This window comes from Paroedura picta, chromosome 11 (genome assembly GCF_049243985.1).
Source record: "Paroedura picta isolate Pp20150507F chromosome 11, Ppicta_v3.0, whole genome shotgun sequence".
Classification (NCBI taxonomy): Eukaryota; Metazoa; Chordata; class Lepidosauria; order Squamata; family Gekkonidae; genus Paroedura; species Paroedura picta.
In genome coordinates, this window is record NC_135379.1 from 8,314,352 (window position 1) to 8,341,216 (window position 26,865).

The 26,865-nt window shown below is 45.5% G+C and overlaps 2 protein-coding genes across 16 annotated transcripts in view; one reads left to right on the plus strand and one right to left on the minus strand.

Moving 5' to 3' along the window:
• The window catches only part of ZMYND11 (zinc finger MYND-type containing 11), a 110,232-nt gene extending 106,320 nt beyond the window's left edge, over positions 1-3,912 (plus strand). For all 12 annotated transcript variants that reach the window (XM_077303487.1, XM_077303488.1, XM_077303489.1 and 9 more), the window contains one exon: positions 943-3,912. In XM_077303487.1, coding sequence (XP_077159602.1) covers positions 943-1,065 — 123 coding nt within the window. In that variant the 3' untranslated portion in view covers positions 1,066-3,912. The remainder of the gene's footprint in view (positions 1-942) is intronic.
• Positions 3,913-10,593: 6,681 nt separating this feature from the next.
• Positions 10,594-26,865, minus strand: part of DIP2C (disco interacting protein 2 homolog C) — a 287,193-nt gene continuing 270,921 nt past the window's right edge. For all 4 annotated transcript variants that reach the window (XM_077304480.1, XM_077304478.1, XM_077304481.1 and 1 more), the window contains 6 exons: positions 24,586-24,647; positions 20,060-20,117; positions 17,701-17,775; positions 16,286-16,460; positions 15,270-15,393; positions 10,594-14,421 (listed from right to left, as the gene is read on the minus strand). In XM_077304480.1, coding sequence (XP_077160595.1) covers positions 14,169-14,421; positions 15,270-15,393; positions 16,286-16,460; positions 17,701-17,775; positions 20,060-20,117; positions 24,586-24,647 — 747 coding nt within the window. In that variant the 3' untranslated portion in view covers positions 10,594-14,168. The remainder of the gene's footprint in view (positions 14,422-15,269; positions 15,394-16,285; positions 16,461-17,700; positions 17,776-20,059; positions 20,118-24,585; positions 24,648-26,865) is intronic.

The following is a 26,865-nucleotide window of genomic DNA, read 5'->3' on the forward strand; positions in this document are numbered from 1 at the left end:
GAGGCCCTTATGTTGTTAACTCATATGTCCGAACAGGCCTCAGTCATAAGCCTGGCGGAAGAGCTCCGTCTTACAGGCCCTACGGAACTGTGATAGTTCAATTAGGGCCCTGACGTCCTCCAGGAATTCAATCCACCAGGCAGGAGCCAGGGCCAAAAAGGCCCTGGGTTAAGGCCACTTGGACTTCTTTGGGGCTGGGGGAGTGCCGGACACTGTGCCCTCTGGGGATAATATTCAGTTAGGCGGTTCCTTAGATACACCAGGCCCGGACTGCGTATGGCCTTAAAGGTTAAAACCAATACGTTGAAGCAAACCTGGGATTCCACTGAAATTCTTTTTTCAACCAGGGGGTAAAAAAAATCTTGACTTCAAGTAGAATGCCTTGACATTGCCTGGGTCTGCCATTTGCTATTACTGGTTGCTGTAGATCAGATCTAGGTTTTGCACACAGAGAGACACGAGCTCGGTCGACTTCCAACCAGGGGAGATTCCAGATAGATGCCTGTTGAAAAATTGTCCTAGTGTACAAAGGGTTAGATCCGAGGTTTTGTACGTACGGTTGCACGTTTTACTGATACGTGTGTGTGACCTATAGGGAAAAGAAGTGTCTCCTGTTCATAGTTTTACCTTGAGTTCTGTTTACTAATTTGTTTTTATATATATATATTCATACTTTTGCGTCCCTCAACCTCTTTGGTTCTCACCAATAATTAAAAGAGGACTATGCTCAATCTGTCTCCACCCAGTTCCGCTTGCAGGACTGATAAGACTCCTCCCACTAGTCCAGTGACCCCTCCCACTAGTCCAGTGACCCCTCCCACTAGTCCCCCCCACGAGAAATGTCTGGGGAAGAACAGGGCCAGTAGGAATCAGACTGGAGACCAGCAAGGGAGAGCCTCTGTGTGTGTCTCTGTCGGTGATGCCCTCTTCTTTCCTCCCCAGTGCTACAACTGCGAGGAGGAAGCGATGTACCACTGCTGCTGGAACACCTCCTACTGCTCCATCAAGTGCCAGCAGGAGCATTGGCATGCCGAGCACAAGCGCACCTGCCGCAGGAAAAGATGAGCACCCATTTCCTCCCCCTGCGAAGGAGGAATGCTCCCGGTTTAATTGCTCTTCTCTGACGCAGCAGGTCTCTTTCTGTTTTCAAGGGGGCCAGAATTGTTTGGAATTCACTCTCCTCTTCCTCCTCCTCCTCCTCCCCCCCCCCTTTTTTTGCACCGGCCTTTAAAACACTTTTTTCATAAAAGAACTTTTTGCACAGTTTTAAACTTCAGTCTTGGCGTTTTTAACGCTCCTCTCAAATTGTTGTCAATTTCCCACCCCCTCCCCCCCACTCCGTGGTTCTTTTGACCTCTTTTTTTTTTGTTTTTTTGTCTGTAAGGTGGTCTGAATATCATCCAGAGCGCATTACTTCCGGGAGGTGGCGGTGTTAAATTTTAAAACCTAGGAAAACTGTTGCTTTTGCAGCACATTAAAAAAAAAAATTAAATTAAGCAGAAGTTTTTAGGTTTCATAGAGACACAAGAATATAACGACAGGAACATTTACAAAAGAGATCTGAATGTAAGGAGAATAAAATGGTTTAGAACAGAAAAGGAAAAAAAAAAGCATACTACCTTTGATATGTAAAACTTACCTGTTAATAGCATGAGCTGGTTTTTGTTCAGCTTAATTTACTGTTTAAAGGCATTATCTATTGGGATTTTTTTACCAATGGGTATATATAATTGAATTTTGGGAACAGGGTTGACACTTGCAGGTGCTAGTCCTGCCTATTTTTTCTTTCTTTTCACTCCCCCCCCCATCCCCAAGTTTGTGTTTCTTTCATCCATCCCTTCCCTTACACGATGTTTAACTTTTATAACAAAATATTAGCTTTGCTCTTTTAGCTTAAAAAAAAAATTCACAGGGGACTAGGGTAGTCTTTTGCTGAGCTGGATCTTAGAGGAAAAAAATAATATTTAAATTTTTGCACATTTCATCCTTTTCCTAACATGAACGCTTGTAAAAAAAGAAAAGAAAAAAGGAAGCCAAAAATACACACACACACACACGCACACACACAAGGAAAGGAAAAGAAAGGAAAGGGGGAAAAAATTCCCAGTTTTACATTTATTCAAACACGGAACTGTGAAGATGAGGCATAAGAAGAAAAACGGCTTGAAAATCCGTCCCCTTACTCTTCCCCACGTTCCTTGCCCATTCATTTACCTTACTTATTCGATAGTAAATTAATTGAAATTGAGAAGGGCGGGAAAAAGCACTTAAGTTTCACAGAAGCAGTTATGTTCGTATGAATCCGTCGATCCCATCTCTATACCTAGAACGAAAAATATTGCATGTTACTTTTCCTGTATTAAAGATGCTGTGATTTGTTAAAAAAAAAAAAAAAGTCTGTCTTTCTACGGAATGTCTGGATAAAGAAGCGTTCCCAATAGGAATGGATCGATAGTTAAAAACTGAATCCCCCCCCCCTTTCCTTCCCCCCTCCACCTTCCTTTTGGTTTATTTTATGTATAGGTATATATACATATATATATATATTATTATATATATAAATTGCATCCATGTTCAGAGACAATTTTTAATAATAGGTGTAAAGTTTTATTTAACCAGCTTTTCTTTTTTAAAGTGTCTCAGCATTTAGGGTTCTTTTTTTTTTTTAAGGCATGGTCTTAGACTGAGCTAATGCCCAATAATCACCTAGCCTTTTTAAAAAAGTTAGACAAATAATTTGTAAATATTTATTTAGACTTTGGATATTTATTGAAAGCGATTACACAATGGAACAATGGGAGAGGAAGTGAGGAGAGGGAAGGCTGGCTTGTTTTGTGGGGGGAGGGCGGTTCGGAGGACATTTTCCCCGGGTTTTGTCAGGGTCGACCTAAAGGTGAAGCTCCTGTTCCGTCACCCACGAAACGCAGACCACATGCAAACCACAGTGATTAAGAATGGACTTAGAAACAGCCATGTAATTTCGAACACGAGGTTAATGTGAATTTCATTGGGACGCTGTAGTCGCAGAAGAACGTGATCCTAGAATTCTTTGCACACGCTAGTGCAGACTCATGAGTCTCGCACACTCAAGCTGCCCCGTTTATCCCGGCGGACGGAGCACACGCATCCCACGCAGAGACGAGAGGAAGTGTGCTCCCACTTCCTCCGTTGAAAGGAAGGAGAAAGTTCTCGTGGGCGGGAGAACTCTGTCTCAGCGCCGGAACTCTTGTGTCTCAGACAAAAATGCCTCAGTTGGGTTATCTCATGATCTATATCCTTGACGAAGCTTTCGTTAGCTTTATGTTGTGACATTAAAGGAAACCACCAAACGACAAAGGAATACCTACACTTTTTTTTTTCTTCCCCCAATTTCCCAAAAGAACTTCGGTCCAACCCTATATATATATATATATATATATTAAAAAAAAAGCAAGTTTTTGTGGAAACCTTTTTTGGTGTAAAATCATTCCAGGATATATATAATATTTAACTGATAGCTGCATGAAAATAAGGTTTGTGTTCTTTTGGCTTTCCCCCCCCCCCCCCCTCTGTCTCTGTTGACACGGTTGCACATTTTCAAGTTACTACAGCGTGAAAAATTCTGTGTGTGTTCTTTTTTTTAAAAAAAAATCTACAAAAGAACAACAAAAATATTTTGTGCCCTGGTTTTGTATAAGTTTTAGGGGGAAATATTATTGTTTTAGGAATCTTGATTTAAAGTTTTTTTTTTTCCTGCCGATCATAAAGCTATATTCCAAGTGTTGAGCTTAGCCACTATGCACATTGTAATTTACTCATTGTGGCTGTCCAGTCCTATGATGCATTCTGGCATTTTGTAAGCTGCTCTGACTAGCAATATATAGAGTCATTAAATGTGTTAACATTGGTTAATAAATGTATTTGAAAAGGCAACCACGGTGCTTTGTAACTTTCCATGGCAAGGTGTTCCTGGTCTTTTGCCCATTGATCCACATACATGTTGTTTTCTTACGGGAAATAACAATCCGTGCTCCAGATGGACATGCTAATTCTGAAACACCGAAACTGAGAGCTGGAAGGAAACTCAAGGGCCATCTAGCCCAACTTTCTGCACAATGCGGGAAATTAACCAACTACCTCCCCTTTCACACTCTCAGTGACCCCTGTTGTATGCTCAGAGGAAGGCAAAAAAATCTTCAGGACCCCTGGCCTGGAGGAAAATTTCTTCCAAACACCAACATGGTCCTTTGACATTGCCCTGGGCACATAAGTAAGGGACACAAGAGCCAAGCACCACAAGAAGCTCTATAAAAACACATACAATTCGGTAAAATATTGAAAACAATTCTAGAATGTCACTAATAACAATCCGCAACCGACCCTTGTTGCTTCTTGCCTTCTAAGGGAGAGAGGGGAGGGGATGGTGGAGGGGAGGGAGGCCCAACCCAACTGTAGGTTTGGCAGAAGAGCTCTGTCTTGCAGGCCCCGTGGAAGCTCTGTCAGGGTCTTGATCTCTGGAATCCCATGTCACCAAACTGGAGCCAGGCTGAGGAAGTTCTGGCTCTGGTCAAGGCTGATCATACTTCCTGGTGGCCAGGGACCATCAGCCAGTTGGCATTGGCTGATTGCCACATTCTCTGAGGGATGTCTACAGATAGTTGATCCTTCAGATATCCAGGTCCCAGAGCACATCTGGCCTTGATGGTTAATCCCAGAACCTTGAACCAGATCCGAAATTCAACTGGGAGCTGGTGCAGTGGCTGAAGGACCGGTCTAGTGTAGCCTATGTACCATTCCCTACCCCCCCCCTGGGGCCAGGCATAGAAATGGAGGCAGATGTGAATCAGTACCAACCATGCCATTTCTCCACGGAAGATCAAAAACATGGACTGATGATGCACAACATGCAATGGCCCCTCTTCACATTAAAGTCTGTGATGGGTGGGATCAGGCGTAGGAAGGGGTCTCCCTCTTTCTCCTCACCACATCTGTTCCACAAAATATATATCTAGTAAGGCCTTGGAGGAGGAGCGTGTCTCATGGCTTAAGTGCCACTCAGCACTCAACACCCACTCAGGGCGGCTGTCCCACCCCCGAATGCCTCCTTCTCCAACCGGTTTGCCTGTCTGTCCAGGGGCCAGCCAATCACCTTGCGTCCCCCAGCCCCTCCTCCTTCCACTTCCCTCTGAGGTTCGGAGGCTGCAGATCCCTGCCACGTGAGAGCTGCCCCTGCCGGTGAGTTCCCTAACAGCTGCCTGTAGCTTTTGCAGGTCCTGGGGAGAGGGAGAGGTTGTCCATGGAGTTCTTCTACTCCACCCCCTAATCTAGCATCCGTTGTATTCCTGAATGCAATGGGCTTGGCCCCTAAAGGTAAAGGTATCCCCCCCTGTGCAAGCACCGAGGCATGCCTGACCCTTGGGGTGACGCCCTCTAGCGTTTTCATGGCAGACTCAATATGGGGTGGTTTGCCAGTGCCTTCCCCAGTCATTACCGTTTACCCCCCAGCAAGCTGGGTACTCATTTTACCGACCTCGGAAGGATGGAAGGCTGAGTCAACCTTGAGCCGGCTGCTGGGATTGAACTCCCAGCCTCATGGGCAAAGCTTTCAGACCGCTGCCTTACCACTCTGCACCACAAGAGGCTCTGGGCTTGGCCCCTAGTAGTGGATATAAAAAGCTGACTTGTAAAGAGTCAAGATACTCGCTAAGTAAATGCAAGCCAGATTCTGTGCTCGCTCTGACCATAAGAAATCTGGAGCTGCGATTAAGTGGGAAATCCCTGCAACAGAAACAATACACAATGGTTGTGTCGGAATATGGCCCACAGATGCGGCCTAAAAATAGCAGCAAGCTACACAGACAGAAGGAGCCACTGTGTGACATTGCATGTGTGTGTGTGGTTTGAGGACAAACTCCCAGCAGAGAGCAGATGTTCCGATCCACACATTAGCAAGCTGAGTACACCTTTGCCCCCTACTTCTATCAATGGGATTTAATGCATCTAGCTCCACATGCAGGGCTTGGGCTGGTTTGTGGAGCATACCCGCATGCTCCCCAGCAAGTGGTTGGGAAGAATCCGTTGGCCGTGCCCACATTTGCCCCAAGATTGGCTGCATCCGTGGGGAATATTTCTCAGCCTCGTTGGACTTGTGAGAGAATTGCTCTTCTGGGTTGGCACTGCACTCCGCTTTCAAGCAGTTGTTCTAAGTTGCAAATTTGTCATCACCAGTGAAAATTGAGGAATTTGGGCCCTGTGTAAAGAAGAGAAGGGCTGGGTTTTTTCACCCCACTTTATTTACCTAAAGGCGTCCAAAAGCGGCTTACAATCGCCTTCTCTCCCTCTCCCCACAACAGACACCCTGTGAGGTAAGTGGGGCGGAGAGAGCTCTGAGAGAACTGTGACTGGCCCAAGGTCACCCAACAGGCTGCATGAGGAGGAGGAGTGGGGAATCAATTTCACGAGAAGAGCCCGCAGCAAGTAAGGCGACAGCTACAGAAATGATTAAGCAAGGAATAGCTGTATGTTTGTGCCTATTCTATTTTCTTTCTTCCTCCCTCCCTTCATAAAAGGTTCTTGGTAAACAGCAAGACAGCATCAATAAACAGCATGGCCCTTTCTATCAATATTTGATAGGGGGAAAAGAAGAAGAAGAAGAGTTGGTTTTTATATGCCGCTTTTCTCTACCCGAAGGAGTCTCAAAGTGGCTTCCAATCGCCTTCCCTTCCTCTCCCCCCAACAGACACCCTGTGAGGCAGGGGAGGCTGAGGAGAGCCCTGCTGGATCCGACCAGTGGTACATCTAATCTAGCATCCTATTTCACATGGTGGCCGACCCGTTCCTCCAGAGGACTAACCGTAGGGTGGAGCGGCCGAGGCAAAGGACAAAGAGGTCTGCTTTGGGAATAAAACAACACACAAGGCAAGGCACATGCCTCACGGTGATTTTCAAAGGGAGCCTTCATAAAGAGCTCCCGGTTGGGGGCAGGATCATCCAGTGATTTGCTACCGTGCATTTGCCCAAAGAGCCTCCTCTTAAATCTGCGAGACAAACAATAATTGTTTGCAAAGCTCAAGGTGATTCCGGCAGAGGCTAAAGAAGAAAGTCTCATCATTCTCTAGGTATTCATCTTTTGATCAATAGCGTCCCTCTGCCCAGGGAGGAATGCTCTTCAGACCTGAACGGGCTTCCTGTCCCAGGTCTCTGTCAAAGCCCCAGAAATACACAGCACAATTTTTGCCTTGCCCTCTCTTCTCCTCTCCCTTCCCTGCTGTGTGTGGCAAGCTAACAGGCTACAACACAAGTTGTCCGTGGGGGGGAAAAAGTAGCTCATTCTGCGGTACAGGAGGAGGACAGGGCTGCAGTCTGAAAAAAAATGCCTCTAGGCCTCAGGATCAGCCGCACATTTGGGGGGGATTGTGGCTCAGGGTCAAGAGCAGTAGCAGTTTATCCATGTAGTGCATGTAGCACATGCTACGGTCCCCGCATTCCAGAGCCCCGCGGTGGGGCCTTTCCGCCATAGTTGAGTGTGGCCAGGGGCTGTAGCCAGAGTCATTCGTGAGTCATGACCCCTTGCAGCTACGACCCCCACATGTGGTGTGGCCCACTTGGCTCCCGGCTACCCACTGGCCCTCCCACAAGTTGCATTAGTGCAGGGGTAGTCAAACTGCGGCCCTCCAGATGTCCATGGACTACAATTCCCAGGAGCCCCTGCCAGCATTCGCTGGCAGGGGCTCCTGGGAATTGTAGTCCATGGACATCTGGAGGGCTGCAGTTTGACTACCCCTGCATTAGTGTGAGCGCCACTTTATGTCCTGGGGAACTGCACTTGCATGTCTCATCATAGTTCAAGAATGTTTTCAGCAAAGGGAAGCTGAACGTTCAAGGCCGATGTCCTCCAGGAGAAATGGGCCAGGGATTCTGAGCCACAGCTGGAAACGCTGCATTTACAGGGAACCAGCTTTGGCAATGCAACAAAAGGAAGCGGTGCAGGATCGAAAGACAGCTGAGCCATGGGATCGCCAAGCGTTGTCCTAGTTTGGTAAAGCAAGCCTTCAAATGCTGCCTAGAACTTCAACCCCCCCCCCCTAAGGTTGTTTTTTAAGGGTCCTAGAAATGTCTGCATCCTTTGGGTTTTGCCTGAGCTGTCTGTCCTCAGGATTAGAAACGGAGCCTGTTCTTTTTTTCCGGAAAAGTTCATTCAAGCCCGACCGATGTGGGCAAGATTCAAGTGGGTCTGAAGCAGCACAGCAAAACAAGATCAGAGTCCAGGGGCACCTTGAAGACCAACAAAGATTTATTCAAGGCGTGAGCTTTCGAGTACAAGCACTCTTCCTCAGAATACGTCTGAGGGATAAGTCTTTCTTAGTCTTTCCCCTAAATCTTTGTTGGTCTTAAAGGTGTCACTGGACTCTGATTTGGTTTCAAAGTGGGCTAAAAAATTAAGTTGAAGCTTGTGACCACTAGAGGGCACTCTAGTGTTTAATAAAGCGACCAGCACCTGAGTTTTGCCCTAAAACTGATTTCTGCAAGTGTAATGATGCCCTGAACGCTAAAGCCTCCTTGAGGTTTTGGCTACACATAAAGGATATATATTATTCATTAGCTATTTGCCAAGTGGGCGGAGGGTCTCCAGACATGTGTTGTACATTTCTGGGATTCCAAAATTACAATATAATGCATAGGGGCTCCAGATGCCCCCCTCCCCCAAGATTCGGGGTGATCTCCCTCTGGGGCTGCAAGATTTGGATTTGCTTTTATTTTGCAATGGGGGTGAGGGTGGGGGTGGGGGTGGGTCAGTTAAAACAGAAACGGTATAATGCATTCAGATTGAATCTGCATTTAAGCCATCTGTCATTACAATCTGTCAAGGAGTCCTTTTCACAACTCCTTGAGGCAAAGATGGAGCTCCAGAGACAAGCCAAAGCTGGGTCAGATCTTTACTACATCTCCGCAACCCGTGTGAAATGCTTTTTTAAAATACAGGCAGAATACTTGGTTAAATCTTAACGGGGAAAACATGAGAAACCACAGAGACAACTGCAAGACGGGAAAACAACTGGATGTATTTTTTGTAATTTTGGAAGTCACCACTGAGGTCTTCTGCTTGTCCCTGGTTCAGATTTTAGTCACGCAGGCAAGCAGAAAAGCGAAAAAACTTTCAAAGAGCATGAATCGGCTTTTTCTTGGGATAGGCAGGGAACAACAAGCTTAACTCATATCTGCTTTCCTTACGCAGAGATTTATCCATACTACATTTAAATGCACGTCTGCTTTCTCCCACAGTGACCAGGGCATTTATGTGCAACCATCCAGGGGGCAACCAGCAGGGACGCATCAGACAAAAGCTAACAACTTTCAGATAATGCCAAGTATATGCCCAATATCTGCCCGTGCAAAGAACAGCCGCACAATATTCAGCATCAACATTTTCAAAGGAGGATTTCGGGGAGAATGTTTTTCTCAGTATAAGACCTTCGGCTCATCTAGCATGGAAATCCCATCTACTTGCGGTGCTTGAACTGGAGAAGTCAAGGACGGAACTCAAGCCATTTTTAAAAAACATGCCAAGGATGCGCAGAGCTTTGGCAGCCTCTCCCCAGAACACGTGATGTTTCAGCTGATGGCAGTCACGGCAATCCATGCGCCTGACAGTGTTCAGCGTGGGAAACGGCAGAAATAAGGGCTATTTGATCTTTAAAAGCACGGAGTAAGATGCAAATGGAACAAAGCTATGTTTTCAAACACTCGCCTGGCTCCCTTTTTAAATGCACACCGGCAGACTCTCAGAAAGGGACTAGGGCTCTGATGTTAAACACACGCTGGGCTATTAGTCTGACACTTCCAGTAAAAGGAAAGACCAGGTGCTCGCCCAGGGCTCATTCTGCACTATGTTTATTCTGTTGTGGATCCTGCTGAATTCAGATCTATTTGAACTAGTTTCTTCCTCTATCCCCTCCCCCTCCCCACTGAAACAGAAAGTGTTCTGCACGTGATTAGGGAAGCTTGGAAAAGGGGCGGAGCCAAGCACAGCAGGAGCCTCTTTCTTTTCTTGAACGAGGGGGGGGGGATTGGAGACAGCAGAGAAGCGGGAATAAATCCAAGAGGAAAATCTCTGCCAAGAGAAGTTAGGGTTTCCCCTTTAAGGGAAGCCTTGCAACCTGGGAACCAGGAACTGACGCCCTGGCCAATCAGGGCTTTTCTATAGTGTTGGAGACTAGAAGCAGCAAGTCATTTTGGGGAAAGCAGAGAGCTGCACCTTCACTCAGGCGGATTTTTCAAATATTGAGGATTATATCACTCCAGGATATCGTGGGGGAAAGGTAGGGCCGGATTAATCATGCTTGTTGCAGATGAAAAATCACATTCAGTGTAGACGATTGATTGAATTGATTTGGGATTGGAATAAAAGCTCCGTGCAGATTTAGCCTAGGTTTCTCTCTCTCTGCCTGGGACCCTGCAAAACTGTTGCTGTCCAGGCCGACCACCGGTCTGATGCATTTGAAAGGTTTCTTATCTTTGGGTCTTCTGCATAATGCGGGAAAGGAGGAGGCAGACTCAAGAATTTTTTTTTTTTAAATACAAAACGTCTAATTAAGAAAAGGACATTTTCAGAGCAACAAAAATAAAAGCTTTTATTTGTTCATTTGAATATAAAACAGGCGTTATCACAGATGTACAAAGCGTACGGGTGGTTTAACATACAAGAAGGTTGCTGTTCTTTTGCACATAAAAATTTTTCATTTGAAACTGTGATTGGCTGAGTTGCATGAATTTCTCTAACCAGTCACCACACTCTATGAAATAACGCTGCTAACATTCAACTGATAAAAGGGACAGTCTTCCCTTGGGTAAAGTGTCAAGCAGGATTAAATATATATAATAAACAAGCACCATGAGGAATCTGCTCCTGTTTTGATTCGTTTCGTGGTTAAATGTTCGTTGTGTACCCTCTTTCTTCTTCTTCTTCTTCTTCTTTTTTTTACTGTGGCATGTGCATCAAGTTGATTACATGGTTTTGTCTGACTTCAAAAGCACAAGGTCACAAGACAAACATTTTATACATTCTCATGAATGGTTTTTATCTACAGTACGGTTTTCTAACACAGAACCATCCTTCTTTATTGCTGAATCTGATGGGGGGTGTGTGTGTGTGTTTCTCTCCTCTCAAGTTGGGCGACAGAACCAGGCATTCCGTTCGTGCCATCCTCCTGTACTGTTCTAAGTTTGGGAATTTAAACAGCCCTGGTGCAGGGTGGCAGAAGAGATCTGCCATTAACGGTGTCCCACGACTGCATTGCAGGGCTCCGTTCCCCGCCCCCTCCCTCCCTCCCCAGGAGTGGAAAGTTTTGACTCGGTGAAGGTCAAAAAATGATGTTTAAACGAAATGACAGCTAACTTTGTGTTTTGCAGCAGTGAGATCAGCAATAGCAAGGATTCACAAATTAGTTCACACACGGTTATTGTTGTCCTACTCAATGGCTTGTCTGAACCTTACAGCAACATGACAGTTTAAAGGGGGGGGGGGAAAGAGATTTTATTAAGGGGAGGGCAAAAACCCCCCATCTTTCAACAGAATGATTTGGGATTGGTCTTTGGAGCATGATTTGAAATATTCACAGGGCAAGAAAAGCCTTGGGAGGAAGGGGTGATTGACAAAGGAAGATTTGGTCCTGGTGAGGTGCTCTGTACTGCACACGCAGAGTAAAAACCATCCCTCATCTTTGAAGCAGAGGGGGGGCGAAAGCCGGAAAAATTAATCTCGGGTTTCACAAACTGAATGAAATCCGCAAAGGTCGACAAAATATTTCCCCCGTTACGTGTTATAAAATTTCTCGTAGTTTTTGTCCTGCAACCAATCTTAAGTCATGCATACTCAGTAATGAACGCCAGAATGTTGTTTGTTTGTTTTTTTTAACCAGAAAGACAAAAGAGAAGCTTTCTTGGCCTGTTCCTGCTCAAACTTCACCCTCCAAGCAGACACAGGTCAACAAGGTGACACCAGAATAAGACAAATTCGAAATTATAAACAAAAATTGATCACAAAAGAATGGGAAAAATGTATTTCTGTTTACCCAAAGGCAGTAAATCTTTTTTTAAAAGGCAGCTGTGATCCATGCATTTCTGTACTTCCCAAAAACAACAAAGAGAAAACCAGCCGATTCACTTTGGAACGGAAGGATATGATAGTTGCAAAAACTGAATCAAGCGCCTCTATTTTGGCATAGAGAGACGTTAGCAGATGGACCTGGCTGGGCCAAATAGTTCAGAGCAGCTTTTTCAGTTTCTCTCCGGTAACGAACACGGTGTCAGGAGAGATTGCTGAAAAACAACAACTTTCTAGGAAGTATATGAAAGTGGATGGTCCCCTTGCCCAAGCTAAAACACAGGCTAGCAGAGAGGCAGGGAGATCAAACGATAACTCTTGTGCAAAATGACCACCGAAAAACTTTTCCTTACCACAAGAAAACAAAAACATCAATTAAAAATTAAAAAAAGAAGATGAGAAATATTGTGCAACAATATTATGCAGCTAAGAAAAACAGTGCTATTCTTAGACCTGCCTTTTCTAAAGTCTAAAAAGTGTATGAACATACATGCCAGCACAAATATTTATTGTCACCTCCACGGCAAAGAAAAGACCCCCTTTGTGGTGCGCTGTTAAGATCTCCAGCCACAGGCAGACCCCGGAACCTTGAATGCACAGAAAGCAGGCAGAAGAAGGGTCCCCACAGAACCCCACGCCGATCCCACCCACGTGAGGCGCCACAGTCTGGCTGCAACCCATCTCAGACAAAGCCAACCCCGGGTGCAGCTGCTGTGCTCCCCGATGCCTGGGGGGGGGGGCAGCCACAATTCTGGGTGTGGGGAATAGCAGGAAGAGCGTTCAATTTAGGGACAGGCGAGGCCACTGCTGCAACCCCATGGTGTTAACTGAGAGTAGCAGCAAATCTGGGTGCACGTCCGTGTGCTGGACTCCCTACGGAGAACTGTTCCACTTCCTGCTTTCTCTGCATGTAAGGTTCAGGATTGTAGCCTTAAAAAATTCATGCCCTGCCTTAAAGGCAGTGAAAACCATTTCACTTGCTGGTATCTGGAAGATTCTTTTTAGACAGGGACATTTTGCAATCCAGGACTGCTTTTTCCTCGAAGGACGTGAATAATGTTTGATTATCTACAGTGGGAGAAGAGAGACCATGCAAAGTGGTGAGTACTGCATCTTTTTAAAACTTTAAAATCTTTTTTTTTTCCCCGTCATTAGTGAATTTATATTTCATATATATATATTTGATGTGATACTATCCACTCAAGATAATACAACACTTTTTGTTTTTGTTTTTATATTAGCAAACATTACAAGAGCTTAATATTCTTGAATGTTCCTCTTTTATACTTCTAAAGAGATCAAAATAAATTAAAGGTTTTTGTACATAATTACAGAAGTTAACTTATTTTATCTTTTTAGTTTAGTACAAAGACATCTGCAAGTTCGTCGCCGAAATACACCTTATTTATAAATTTCTTTTCATTCTAAACTCTAATAATTCAAAGCTCTTTTTTCACCTTTTGCGCTTTTCAGCTTTTCCAAGGGAGGAAGCTGATAGAAACTCTTAAATTTGAAAAGGTGCTGTTTTGGGTAGTTTCCTCGTACCTCAATGTAAGTTTCCTAAGACAATGGGATAGAAAGTGGCTTCAAACTAGTCATGGATCCATATTGGAAAAGATTTTTATGGACATTGAAAAAAAAAAACAAGCAAACCAAAACGATTCGGTCATATTATGAGCTGTTTCAGAAATATCCACTTGGGAGGGCAGATTAAAAAAAAATAAAAATAATAATAATAATTAGCTACTTCAGATTAACATAAAATACAAAGCCATATTACTCAAAAAGCGGTATCATCCCAATAAGCAAAAAATAATTCTTTAAAAAAGTCTAATAATGGGTTTCCCAACAAACTGAAGGCAGTACCCCAAAGTCCTTCTGTGCTAAAATGTAGTGGTAAAAGAAACACGTTTCACATTTTATGTCCTGCCAATAAAGACCGCTTCAAAAAGTCCCAATAGAAACAGTTCTGTTCTGAAGAGTGTCATTTCCTTTTCAGCACATTGTTCGGTGGACGTCAAAAAAAAAAAGGAAAGAAAAATTATACATCTAGAGTGAAGTCCATGGAAGCCTTCAAGATACAAGACTACATGTTGTAGGCCACGTAGATAGGATCTAGCTGGTCTGCCAAAAATCCATCTCGTAGGTGCATACGTTGCTTCTCTCCACGGGAGTTGATAGGAATTACACCCACGTCCACAACGACCACCACTCCTACAATCAGGTAATGCTCCTCCAGGACCACATTGGTGACCAAAGGAACGAGGTCTAAGGCTTCTTGCTCCGATCCATCGAGCTCGACGACGACGACCAACAGATTTGTCCAGGTAAACACCGCGCTGAAACCAAAGAGAGGGAATTAGTTTTGATTCATGCCAGCCATAGTACACTTTTCTCACTCATACTGATTCCGCATGGGTGGGGGGGAAAGCCGGGCTGCCACTTGTACGGCAAGCAGGGCTAATCCCCGCTTCCACATCATGTTGGCACTGACCCAGTCCCCTCCCGGCCCACTTTAGGCCCTCTGGTGCCCCACAGCAAGGGAACAACTTTCTCAGTGCTGTGGCGAGCCCAAGATCACCCAGCTGGCTGCATGTGGAAGAGGAGCGGGGAATCAAACCCAGCTTGCCAGATTAGAAGTCCATTCTCTTAATCACTACACCAAGCTGGCTATTTAGCACATTCGTCATGTTTATGGCACTGAAAAGGATAATGATTTTGGTTTTCTATAAGAAAAATTTCACGTATACTCAAATACTTGAGAGAGCTGTGAACTCCCACACCCTACCACTGCAGACCAGAGAAAGGGTATTATTTGGAGAGAAATAGGCGGAATTTACAATAGGCGGAATTACTGGCATATTTAGTTATTGAGATAAACCTTAAAACAGTAAAGACGCTGAACTCTTTAATGATGTGCTATCATTTAAAAGCATGCATGGCATACATGGCATATGGCTACAGTAGGGTTAGGCAAACTGTGGCCCTCCAGATGCCCATGGACTACAATTCCCATGAGCAATGGGAATCATAGTCCATGGACATCTGGAGGGCCAGAGTTTGCCTCCCCCTGGTCTACAGTATATATAGGTCCCCCCGCATGGGCACACATCTTAATGTGATGCTGGCGCTTGTGTGTCAATGAAGCTGGGAGCGAAGGGTCGAAACCCCCAGCAGGAGTACTTACCATTCCGTAATGCTTTTATGTGCTCTTATTACAGAGGTCTCAATATCTATTGGGTGATACCTCATGCCTCGCAATTCCATGGCTTCATCTAGTGCACCTACTACATAAAGTGCATCATGACGCTCTGGATTTGAGAAAGGAGGACAAAAAATAGTGCATTTTATGATACGTTTCAAAAGCAAGCGCATGGACCTCTGAAACGCTTGGTTTTGTCTTCTTAGCTGGTTTGCTTTTCAGGGTCTCTACTTCTAATCCCAACTTTCTTTGTACACTGAAGCTCCACATCATTGCTCAAGAACCACAAGGGAATGGACTATTCAGGGGAGGCCAAACGGTGGCTTTCCAGATGTCCATGGACGACAGTTCCCATGAGCCCCTGCCAGCACTTGCTAGCAGGGGCTCATGGCAATTGTAGCCCATGGACATCTGGAGAGCACTTTGAGCCCTCCTGCCGTATGGCAACCAACACCCTTGGTCTGACGCCTGCATGGGAGATGCCACAACATACACCGCAGCTACAACAACAACCATTTCAGTGTCCAGGGAGAGAACAAAGGAAAACCCTTGGAAGCTGAGGGCCTACGGAGAGCATTCAGTATACAGTGCCGAGATTTCCAAGGGGCTTCGGATGGCACAGGTGTTCTATCCTTCACTGTTTTTTCCTGACAACTACCCTGTGATGTAGGTTATGCTGTTGGCTGCCACAGCTGGCCCAATGCGACCCAAAGAGCTTCATGACAGAGTAGGGCAGGGGTAGTCAAACTGCGGCCCTCCAGATGTCCATGGACTACAATTCCCAGCAAATGCTGGCAGGGGCTCCTGGGAATTGTAGTCCATGGACATCTGGAGGGCTGCAGTTTGACTCCCCCTGGAGTAGGGATTTGAATGTGATCTTCCCAAATCCCAGTGCTTTAACCGCTGCGCAACACAGGAGTCGACTTGGGAGTCCACAAATCGAAGAGTTCAAGGAACAACCATGCAACTGAACTATGAAAGCTGCCCTCTGGAGAACTTACCTCCGTTGGCATCTGTAAGCTCTGTTCTCCTCAGGAACCCCAAGTAGCCAGTCCGGGCCCAGATGGTTTGGGTGTCTCCAAAACTAAGCCTTGAATTAAAATGGTCGGACTGCAAGGATTCATCACCGTAGATGGTAAAATAACCGCTGGCGTTGTGAGCGCTGTGAACCCATATCTAGGTTAAAAGGAGGTCACTTTTTAATGACATATCCGGGCGGACTCAGTTGCAGAGGGCTTACATTCCATGGTGATTTCATTGCTATAATGATGCTCTTCAGCAAGTTGAATCCCCGACTCTCCAGTTAGCTTCGCGCATCAGGGTAAATGTCTACACCAGGGGTAGTCAAACTGTGGCCCTCCAGATGTCCATGGACCACAATTCCCATGAGCCCCTGCCAGCATTCGCTGGCAGGGGCTCATGGGAATTGTAGTCCATGAACATCTGAAGGACCACAGGTTGACTACCCCTGCCCTAGCATGTTAAGAGTCGTTGAGAAGTCAAGCATGATTAGAAGGGAAACGTGTTCTTGTCCACTGAAACGGAGCCTGTCCACCAGCAATTAAAAGCTGTCTCTGAACCACAGCCAGGCCCCAACTACATTTAAAGGAGTCAAGGATCAACATCTCATTAATTGGCTGAAATGGCCTGTTAGCTCCATTCTTCACTGCCATATGCCCTAGCACAGGGGTAGTCAACCTGTGGTCCTCCAGATGTTCATGGACTACAATTCCCATGAGCCCCTGCCAGCGAATGCTGGCAGGGGCTCATGGGAATTGTAGTCCATGGACATCTGGAGGGCCGCAGTTTGACTACCCCTGGTCTACGCAGCCGACATACATGGATGTCTATAACAAACCTTTTATGGAAGCCAGCATCACCGGCTTAAGACACTTCCACAGAATCACCCCAGTATGCGATCCCATCTTTGTGGCCTGATAACCACTGAGAAAGAAGAAGAGTTGGTTTTATACCCTGCTTTTCACTGCCCAAAGGCGTCTCAAAGCCTTCTCCCCACAACAGACCCCCTGTGAGGAGGATGGGGCTGAGAGAGCTTCTGACAGGACTGCTCTGTGACGACAGCACTATCAGGACCGCCTATCTCGACGGAGCTGTTGACGCATCGCTCCATGATTGGGGAGGTGTGGAAAGGCTGCTGTGGGCTCCAGCGCAACCTGCCGGGCTCTCTACACAGGTGTTAGTGATGTCTCATCAACTTCGGATGGGGCTGCAGGGTCCTCAGTGGAGGCAGAACAAGAACGAGTTTGCAATTTCCTTGGTACATTTCCATGAAGTGGCGTGTTGCGTATCCACTAGAGACGGCTGAACGCTCGTTAAGACAAATGATTAACGGCTACCTTCTGTCCGCCTTCAACTAAATCCGGCAACTTGCTACCAGGCAGAGGCTGTGACTCACCTCGCCAAGATGAGAGTCTCCCAAGGGCCCCTTTGTTTCTGGATTAGCAATAATGATACGGACTCCAGGGAGGATCTATTGAAAGACAAAATGAGTCATATCTGGTGAGAAGGCAGATGATGCACACATAGTTCTAGGCAACCTCAGAAAAGTCCCCCTGGTCTCCCAAAGCCCTTTATAAGACTCTTACGGAAGGCTTTAAAAAAAAAGAAAGAAAGAGGTCGGCATCATATCTAAGAGGAAAGTGACAAGCAGGAGCTAAAGAATAGCTAAGGCTCATGAACTTAAGCTGCTGGAGAAAATTGTGTTTAATGAGGGATCCATTGTTATGCTCCCTTGGCCAAAGTGTGTCCTGGATGGTTGACACCTGGCCTCCACAAAACCAATGACCCCAAATAAATCAGGATATCTAATTCTCAACAAGGCCAAATCTGTGGATTCTTGAAGACTGGAGCCATAAACAGATGAGACATACCTTTCTGCACAACTGAAAAATATCCTACATTTACAAAGAAAATCTGAAATCTAAAAGCAAATACATCGGAGAAGGGGCTAACTCCCCCAGTGATAAAAAGGACCACCTGTAGCTTTAAGAAACAAATACTTCTTATTATTATAGTTTAATTAATTAATTTATTTGTTATTGCATTTATACCCTGCCCATCCCAAAGTGTCAGTTCAGGGTGGCTTGCAGAAATAAAACGACAAAGAGCCAAATACAATAAAACAGTAAAACCAATAACTCCCCCCCAATTAACCCTAAAACCCCATACAAACAAAGACAACAAAGACAACAAGATGGTGGATAAAAATCAGAAAATACCTCCCCAACGTCCTCTCCCGTCACCCATATCCCACCAATAATGGCGTACAACGTAACTGCCCGGCCATCGGATGTACTAACCAGCATCTTAGCTTGGCAAATTGACATAGGGCGGGACCCCCAGATTGATCAACCCCGGTCTCGACCAAAAACCTGGTGGAAGAGCTCTGTCTTGCAGGCTCTCTAGAAACAGTCTCGGGACAGCTCACAACAGTTAAAAACTCATACTAAAAACACCCACAGGCACAGAGAATGATCTTTTTGTTTTAGGAAGAATTTAACCCACCCCACTGTGTTATGTTGTTGTTTTGTTTTTTAAGATTTCATCCTTTTTCTGCACACCAGGGGAGTTCCCCAAGTTTGCAGGGAAATATCTTTAGTGTCCACGTGGCCCTAATTTGTAGATGTAGATATTCACAGATGAAGTGCCACACTCCATTATTAGATATACAGATATTGTCTACAGGAAAGGTTTCTGGAGGTGATACAACCCCCGGAAAGATAGAGCTCTCTTGTCTGCAAAATCGTATTTGTTCTGACAGGGTCCCCGAATCCAAGTTAGCGAGCTTCCTTTCAGAGCCCACAACAAACATCCGTACTCAGATCCTTATTTATGCAGGCAGGCATGGCGTCCAGCGTGCCAAAGGCAGGGTGCTCCTTGGTATGATGAGAGCACTGCTGCCTCTGGTGATTCCACATTTCTTCCCCACCACCACTATCACCTCTGGTCAAAACGGGTCTCACAAGTTCCCAAATTGTCACAAAAACCTGTCAACCAAGGGGAATAGTGGGCGTTGTGTATACTTCTCCTGTTAACAGTGCTTTTTTGTGCAGTTTTAGAAAAAGGAAGGCAATCCTTATTTTCAACTCCAGAATTCATACCGAATAATGAGAAGAAGAGTTGTTTTTATACCCTGCTTTTCACTGCCCAAAAGAGTCTCAATTGTCTTCCCTTCCTCTCCCCACAACAGACACCCTATGAGGTAGGTGGGGCTGTGAGCTCTGTGAGAACTGTGACTGGTCCAAGGTCACCCAGCGGGCCTAAAATGTCTCAAAGTGGCTCACAAATCGCCTTTCCTTCCTCTCCCCACAACAGACACCCTGTGAAGTTGATGATGCAAAGAGAGCTCTGAGGGAACTGTGACTGGCCCAAGGTCACCCAGCTGGCTGCATATAGTTGTTGTATCTGGCCTATTGGGCTATCCTGTGTGGGCGTGGGAGGGGAGTCATAAGAGAAATGCTAGCAAAACAAAATGTCGTGCCATGTGTAACTTCACGGCACTGACCCCATCCTGGCTACGAGTCTGAGGGAAAGCGGAACAACATGAACAAAGCCCACTGGAGCTGCACATCAAGATACAGCTACCAAGGATGACCCACTTGCACCACTTGGGAGCTATCGCCCCGACTGCTGTGTCAGTTTGCCTTCGGAACAAATGAACAAAAGCGAGGTGGGGGGGATTCATGCACAAACACGACACATCTCAGGGTGCTTTAAGATCCTGTGAGTATCTCTGAAGTAAAACAAACATTTACCTTTCCCGATTCCATGAGAGGCAAACTATGAGGGGATCCTCTTTCTACTAAGCGCACTCTGAAAGACAAAGCACAGAGGAGAACCGTCACAGATGCACGAAGATCCCCTTCCTTTTATTTTAAAGGACGTTACTATAGCACAGAATACCAGCAACACAACTGACTTTACAACTTGTCATAGGCCGCCAGCCTAGAGACTCTGCTGCTCTCAGCCCCCAAAAGGTTGGTTTTTAGACCCCGCATTTCACTGCCTGAAGGCGTCTCAAAGTCTGCCCTTCCTCTCCCCACAAGAGAAGTGAGGTAGGTGAGGCAGAGAGAACTGTTCTGTGAGGGCAAGGCCCCCCAGCTGACTGCATATGGAGGAGGAACGGGCAGTCAAACCCGGCTCGCCAGATCAGAAGCCGCCGCTCTTCACCACTCCACGAAGCTGGCTCATGCCTTGGTCGTGCCTCCTTGCTAGGCGGAGGATACATATCCTCTTTTCTTTTCCGAAGTCATCACGGTTTCACGGCAGTCAGCAAAAGAGCCACCATGGCAGAGAAAGGGCTTCGGAAGGTGCAGCACAGTGGAAGTACCCAAAGGGGTAGGTAGGTCTTAGCCTAATGGCTACGGCAGAGTATGTAAATATAGATTAGGACAGATTTGGGTGGGTAGAAATAAAGGAAGGGTACAGACTGATTTCTTCAGTGGCTATTGCCATGCTCCAAGCAAGTCTGGAGATACTCTGATCATTTCTAGGGGTGATCAATGGTCAATGTGGAATTACTTTTTGGATCTTTGAAATCTGATGATTTTGTACACCAATGTCAGAATTTTTAAGCCATTTAATTCTAGCAATTGCACAGGCAAATATTTTAAGAAAGCGTTTATTTAACCACTCCCTTCCTGCTTCAACTTCTGCTTTGGGGTATACAAGGATGATTTGTTCTTTTAATGGATCAGCTTTAATCATCTTTACGCATTATTATATTATGAGAAAGCTGTTTGTAGCCTCGAGGGCTTCTGGAAACGCAAAGCTGGGACAGAAAAAAATTACGGGATATCTGTAACACTAGAACCAGAAAGATATTTTCATGTTTTCCTCTTGTGATCACTTCCTCAAAGGAGCCATGAATATGCACGTTCTCCTGTTTTACCTTCACAACAACCTTGTGTGCTAGGCTCAGCTGCCAAGATTATCTAATAAACTATGTGGCCAAATGACAAATTTGAATCCAGGACTCCCTCGTCAGGACCCATCCCACCCCCTAGATCTACCAACTAAGCTAAGTCGGCTGTATAGTTATTTATTTATTTATTTGTTTGTTTGTTTATTTAATTTCTATACTGCCCTTCCATATGGCTCAGGGCAGTTTACATACAACATGGGGGGATACATGGAACAGATTAATATATAATATAAACAAATACAACAACAACATAATCTAAATAACACAATTTCAGTGATCATAAACAATATAATAGGAACAGAACTTAGCTAAGGCCCTTAGAGAGGACAGATTGGTTCAGGCCATGGAGAGGATGTCTGAGGGGGGAACTGTGGCAAATGTGTCTCAGGCAAATGCCTGGTGGAGGAGCTCCCTTTTGCAGGCCCTGATCTCTTCAGGGAGCTCATTTCACCAGGTGGGGGCCAGGACAGAAAAAGCTGTGGCCCGCGTTGAGGACTGACAGGCTTCTTTGGGGCCAGGGATCACTAGCCAGTTGGCGGTGGCAGACTGTAATGCTCTTTTGCGGGTATAGGCGGAGAGACGGACTCTTAGGTACATCAAAAGATGGCTTGAGAAGTTTATGAACAGATCAGGAGAATAGGAGAGGAGAGGAGAGGAGAGGAGAGGAGAGGAGAGGAGAGGAGAGGAGAGGAGAGGAGAGGAGAGGAGAGGAGAGGAGAGGAGAGGAGAGAAGAGAAGAGAAGAGAAGAGAAGAGAAGAGAAGAGAAGAGAAGAGAAGAGAAGAGAAGAGAAGAGAAGAGAAGACTGTCCTTGGATCCTTGTAAGTTTGATGTCAAGAACATTTTATAGTAATTTTAAAAAGGTGCTTTTTTAAAATAGTGCTGATTTCCCCACGAAATAAAGTCTTTGTGAGAACAGAACAAAAAGCTAAATATTGTGCTAAGGTGTGATCAATTCTTGCCCATAAAAGCCAGAAATCATCAGAAGGTGATTTTTACTAAGGCTCAAACAACTCCCTACTAAAGCTTTATGGGGAGAGCTAATCACACAGAGCACCGTAATTCTGTTTTACAAACAGCAAAAAGCCCCACATTCCGCAAAGTCATAAATTCCATTTCTTAGGTCATATATTTACATTTTGCTGCATGGCTGAGGAGCCGTGGGGGGGGGATTCATCATGAGATGAATCGCATCATTTCTAATGCTGTCACTTTGAGGACAGATGAAGGGAAGCCACCAAATACAGAAAGCTCCTGGAAAAACTACTCTGGAGCCAAGCTAGAGAGATGGTAGGAAGCGGACACAGCAGGAAATGTGAAGCAATTTGGCACATGCTGTGTGGGGACTGGCACAGGAGGGGAGAGGAGATGGAAGCGCTGGAAAACTTGCATGCAGCAGCCGAGATCTGAAATGTGGGTTACATATACCCATTCGCTATGGACTGCCAAGAAGAAGAAGAAGAAGAGTTGGTTCTTATATGCCGCTTTTCCCTACCCGAAGGAGGCTCAAAGCGGCTTACAGTCACCTTCCCTTTCCTCTCCCCACAACAGACACCCTGTGGGGTGGGTGAGGCTGAGAGAGCCCTGATATCACTGCCCGGTCAGAACAGTTTTATCACTGCCATGGCGAGCCCAAGGTCACCCAGCTGGCTACATATGGGGGGAGTGCAGAATCGAACCCAGCATGCCAGATCTAGAGTCGCGCCTCTAATGGTCCCACAATATAGAGTCACGCCTCTAATGGTCCCACAAGTTCAAAAACAACCACCTACAAGTGCCAACTAAAACTCAACATTCACAAAACATCTCAACAGCAACATCGATTTGCTTCTATAATGAAAAAAAGCAATCATTCGTATTTACATTAAAAACAACGCCTGTTTTCTAGCCTGTCTAATAAGGATAAGAACCTTCTTGCAACAGGGTTCTAAACTTCTAGAGAAGTTAGGGCTGCAGAATCTTTCTCCTTCCTCCTACCAAACTGTGCTTGAGAAATTAAACCCGAGCCACAAATGCCGGAATGTTCTTATTGTCTCCTGTGATTCAGGTTTGGCTGTGCTGCCACATTGGCTAGAAAGCCAATGGCATAACCCAGGGGTAGTCAAACTGTGGCTCTCCAGATGTCCATGGACTACAATTCCCAGGAGCCCCTGCCAGCGAATGCTGGCAGGGGCTCCTGGGAATTGTAGTCCATGGACATCTGGAGGGCCGCAGTTGGACTACCCCTGGCATAACCCTTCCTTTCAGGCAGCCCTCAAAACGGTGAATGTTTACAGGAGCAGTTGTTGCAAATGAACATGGGATTAGCGGCCCAATCCAGATCAAATTTTGACTCCCTCAAGGCCCAAGGCAGCTTACAAGTCTTAAATTTAAAATGTCAACCATTTAAAAGCAACTGACCAAAAGCCCCCCCCAAGAATCCCTCCCACGTGAAACATTGGGTTTGATCCATACGCCTCTAATCCTTGTGGGCAACTTACTGATAAGAAGCAGAACGCGAGGATCGGAGGAGAAAAGGCCATTTCTAAGACATTTCAAAGCCACCTATTTTGTTGCCTCTCAATTGCTGGGAATCTTGTTTGAAAGGGCCTAAGAATTGTTATTACGGCCAGCTTTACTCATTTCCCTGATTTCTGAGTTTTGCTCCCCTGTTTTCATGCCATGCTATTTTTGCACGCAGAGTTCCTTGGTTGATGTGCCACGTTCCTAAGCATTTTCTAGGGCTGCGTGGCGTCTACACCCACATGCTTTTTATAATGCCACGGCCAAGCCTGGAAATACAGATTGGGGGGTGGGGTTGGGGGGAGAGAAAGGAATGGATGAGATCTGATTCGTGCACTCCCTACTGAAAAGGTTACATGTTTCATATCTGGCAAGTGACTGAAAAGGAACAGGCAACATTAGATTGTGATCCAAGCTATGTTCCCCTACCGGGGCATTTCGTACAATAATTGGAAGAACATTATGGCTGCAGATATGTCGCTTCCTGACCATCTCAGATCATACTCTGAAACAACAAAGGGCTAATGGACCAATGGCTCACTCCTGCTGCAGCCAAGTCACAATGAAATAACAATACGAAAAATGAAGAAAGGTTCAAAACATAAACAGAAAAACAGAACCTTTCCAAGGCAATTGGTACAATAAATTTTATATGTCAATAATTTTTTAAGGACCAACCAAAACGGTTTCTAGATATACTCCATTTTCACAGTTTTCTTCAGTGGTTGATTCCTTATACTCTTATAAAGCAATTTATATATATATAAATAGGCCACCGGCTCTGTAAAGTATTGTGGGGAACGGAGTGTATATTTCAACCCAGAATTCTGCAAAAAAAGATATTTTTTAATCCTACCTGTCATGCCTTAGGGCCCTCATGTCAACATACACAGTGGTTGGATCTGGTCCCGAAGTCCCCTATAAAAGAACAACTTTCAGTTAGAACGTTTGTCTAGAGCAAGTTTCTGCATACTTCGACAAACGGTGGAGGGAGGAAAGCACAGAAACAAAACAAAGCCCTGCATTATACTTACCACTGAAGTTAAGCATAGAAAACACATATTATTACCATGGATCAAAACAGTTAATACATTAATACCAGAAAATTAATCGTCTTCCTGGGCATACTCGTTAAACTTTTGGTACAAATCTAAGCTGGCGATTGCCTTTTATTGGAAACTAGTGTCAACAGAAATTTGACGCTAGTGAAAGGCTGATGCCGGACATAACTACATCGCAACACAGAATGCTTTTGGCAAAAAACAAAGAAAATAGGAACAGCTGAAGAAACACAGTTGGCAATGGCAGAAGCAAGTGAAAAAGGAGAAAGGCTGAGCTTGTCCAGGCTCTCAAACACAGGCATACGATGTATTGAATGGAAATGGCATTAAAAAAGGGCAAGATGCATGGTGCCAGCTGATACGGACCGGACAGGCCTAAGCAGTTACTCTTTTCCTTCATCGCTTGCAAGAACACGTTCCGTCTGTTATTTTTTTAGGCCTGTTCTTCTAAAAGTACATCACTGCATCGAAATATTAAACAGGCTGGCGGCTGGCGGAACCAGCAAAACCCGGCTCTACATTCTTGAGGTATGCAGAAAAATATGAGCTTGCGAGTTAACCAAAAGTAAAAACTAAAACAAAGCCCTAGGAATGGCCTGATGATGCAAAGGCACACGGTTCCGGAAAGGATGGAAGGCTGCGATCAGTTGAGGGTGCGGGAAAGGGAAACATGGGAAGGAGGAAGAAGTCAGCCAGCAGCTCAAGTCTCCGGGAGCCTAGGGGTCTTGCATAGGGGAGCATTCAGGGCAGCGTTTCTAAATTGTTTCTAGCCTACTCCTCAAATACCAGAGCCGCCCAACTAACAGATGTGCCCACCTATTTCCACTTCACCCTTGAACCCATTGTAGTTTCTTCCCTCCAAGTTCAAGCGCTTAAGCGCTTGAGCGTGCCTCCTGACTTTGAGGTTCGCTGCTTCCCCGGCTGAAAACGAGAAGATCATTGTCTACCTACTATCACCGTGTTTTGTTATTGAAGTCTTGTAAGTCAAGCATTTGTTTCTAACCAGCTTCAGGATAACACATTAACTTGGCAGCCTTCTATGCCAAGGGTGGCCAAACTGAGCTCTCCAGATGTCCATGGACTACAATGATCATGAGCGCCTGCCAACACCAACTCATGGTCATTGTAGTGCATGGACATTTGGAGAACCACGGTTTGGCCACCTCTGTTCTATGCCAACATCTGATGGGCAAGTCATACAAGACTCTGTGTGTGTGTATGTTGGACCATCCAAGATGTGGGGACCAGAATCTCATGATTGAGATTGAAGGGGAAGACAAAAGGGACTCATGAGGAACTGTTAGAATAGCGATCAATAGGCACAACGTGAAGGCGAAAAGAACCCACAGCAGCCCTTCTGGGCTTCTGCCATACATGCCGTCAGTTCCTTTTTTCCTGAGCTCATTTATTTTTTTGGGGGGGGGGGATGGGACAGGTCAGTTCTATGACACCACAGAGGGGAAGAGACACAACTCAGCCACAAAACATTTCTCGAACACCGATGAGCACCCCGCCACCAAGACAGCCAAGGGAGCGCTACAAGAGCTGCAACATGCACAATTAGCCTTCTTCAGTTTGGTGAAAGCTAGAAAACCCCACAAGACACACAGGCCTACCTAGCAGCTCAACAGGGTTGTGGTTTCCAGTGCGCCAATAGACTCAGCAGTGTAACAGACTAGCTGGGAGTGGAGAAGCTCATTTCAGGCATCGTTAATTTGGGGGCGGGGGGTGTGGGGGGGGGAGAGAGGCAATCTATAAATATTACCTTAGGAAATGTTTTCATAGTTGACCAGACCCAATTTATAAAATCAATAGAACCAGTTTGAACGTTAAAGCTAAACTGAGTTCTCTGTGTGTCTGTTTTGACTTCGCTGTTAAATGAGCTGGCAGTGAAACTTTGCATTAAAGTCTGTATCCCATGAACTCTAGAGATGGGGGGGGGCTTCCTTCCTACCCCATGGCCAGACTTGCAGGATGGGCCGACTGCGCCCCCCTCCCTCAAAAAAAGTCTCCAGCCTCTAGTCTGTCCCACTGTTGGGAGCGGAGAAGTGGAGGTTTTCAAGGGTACGTGAAAA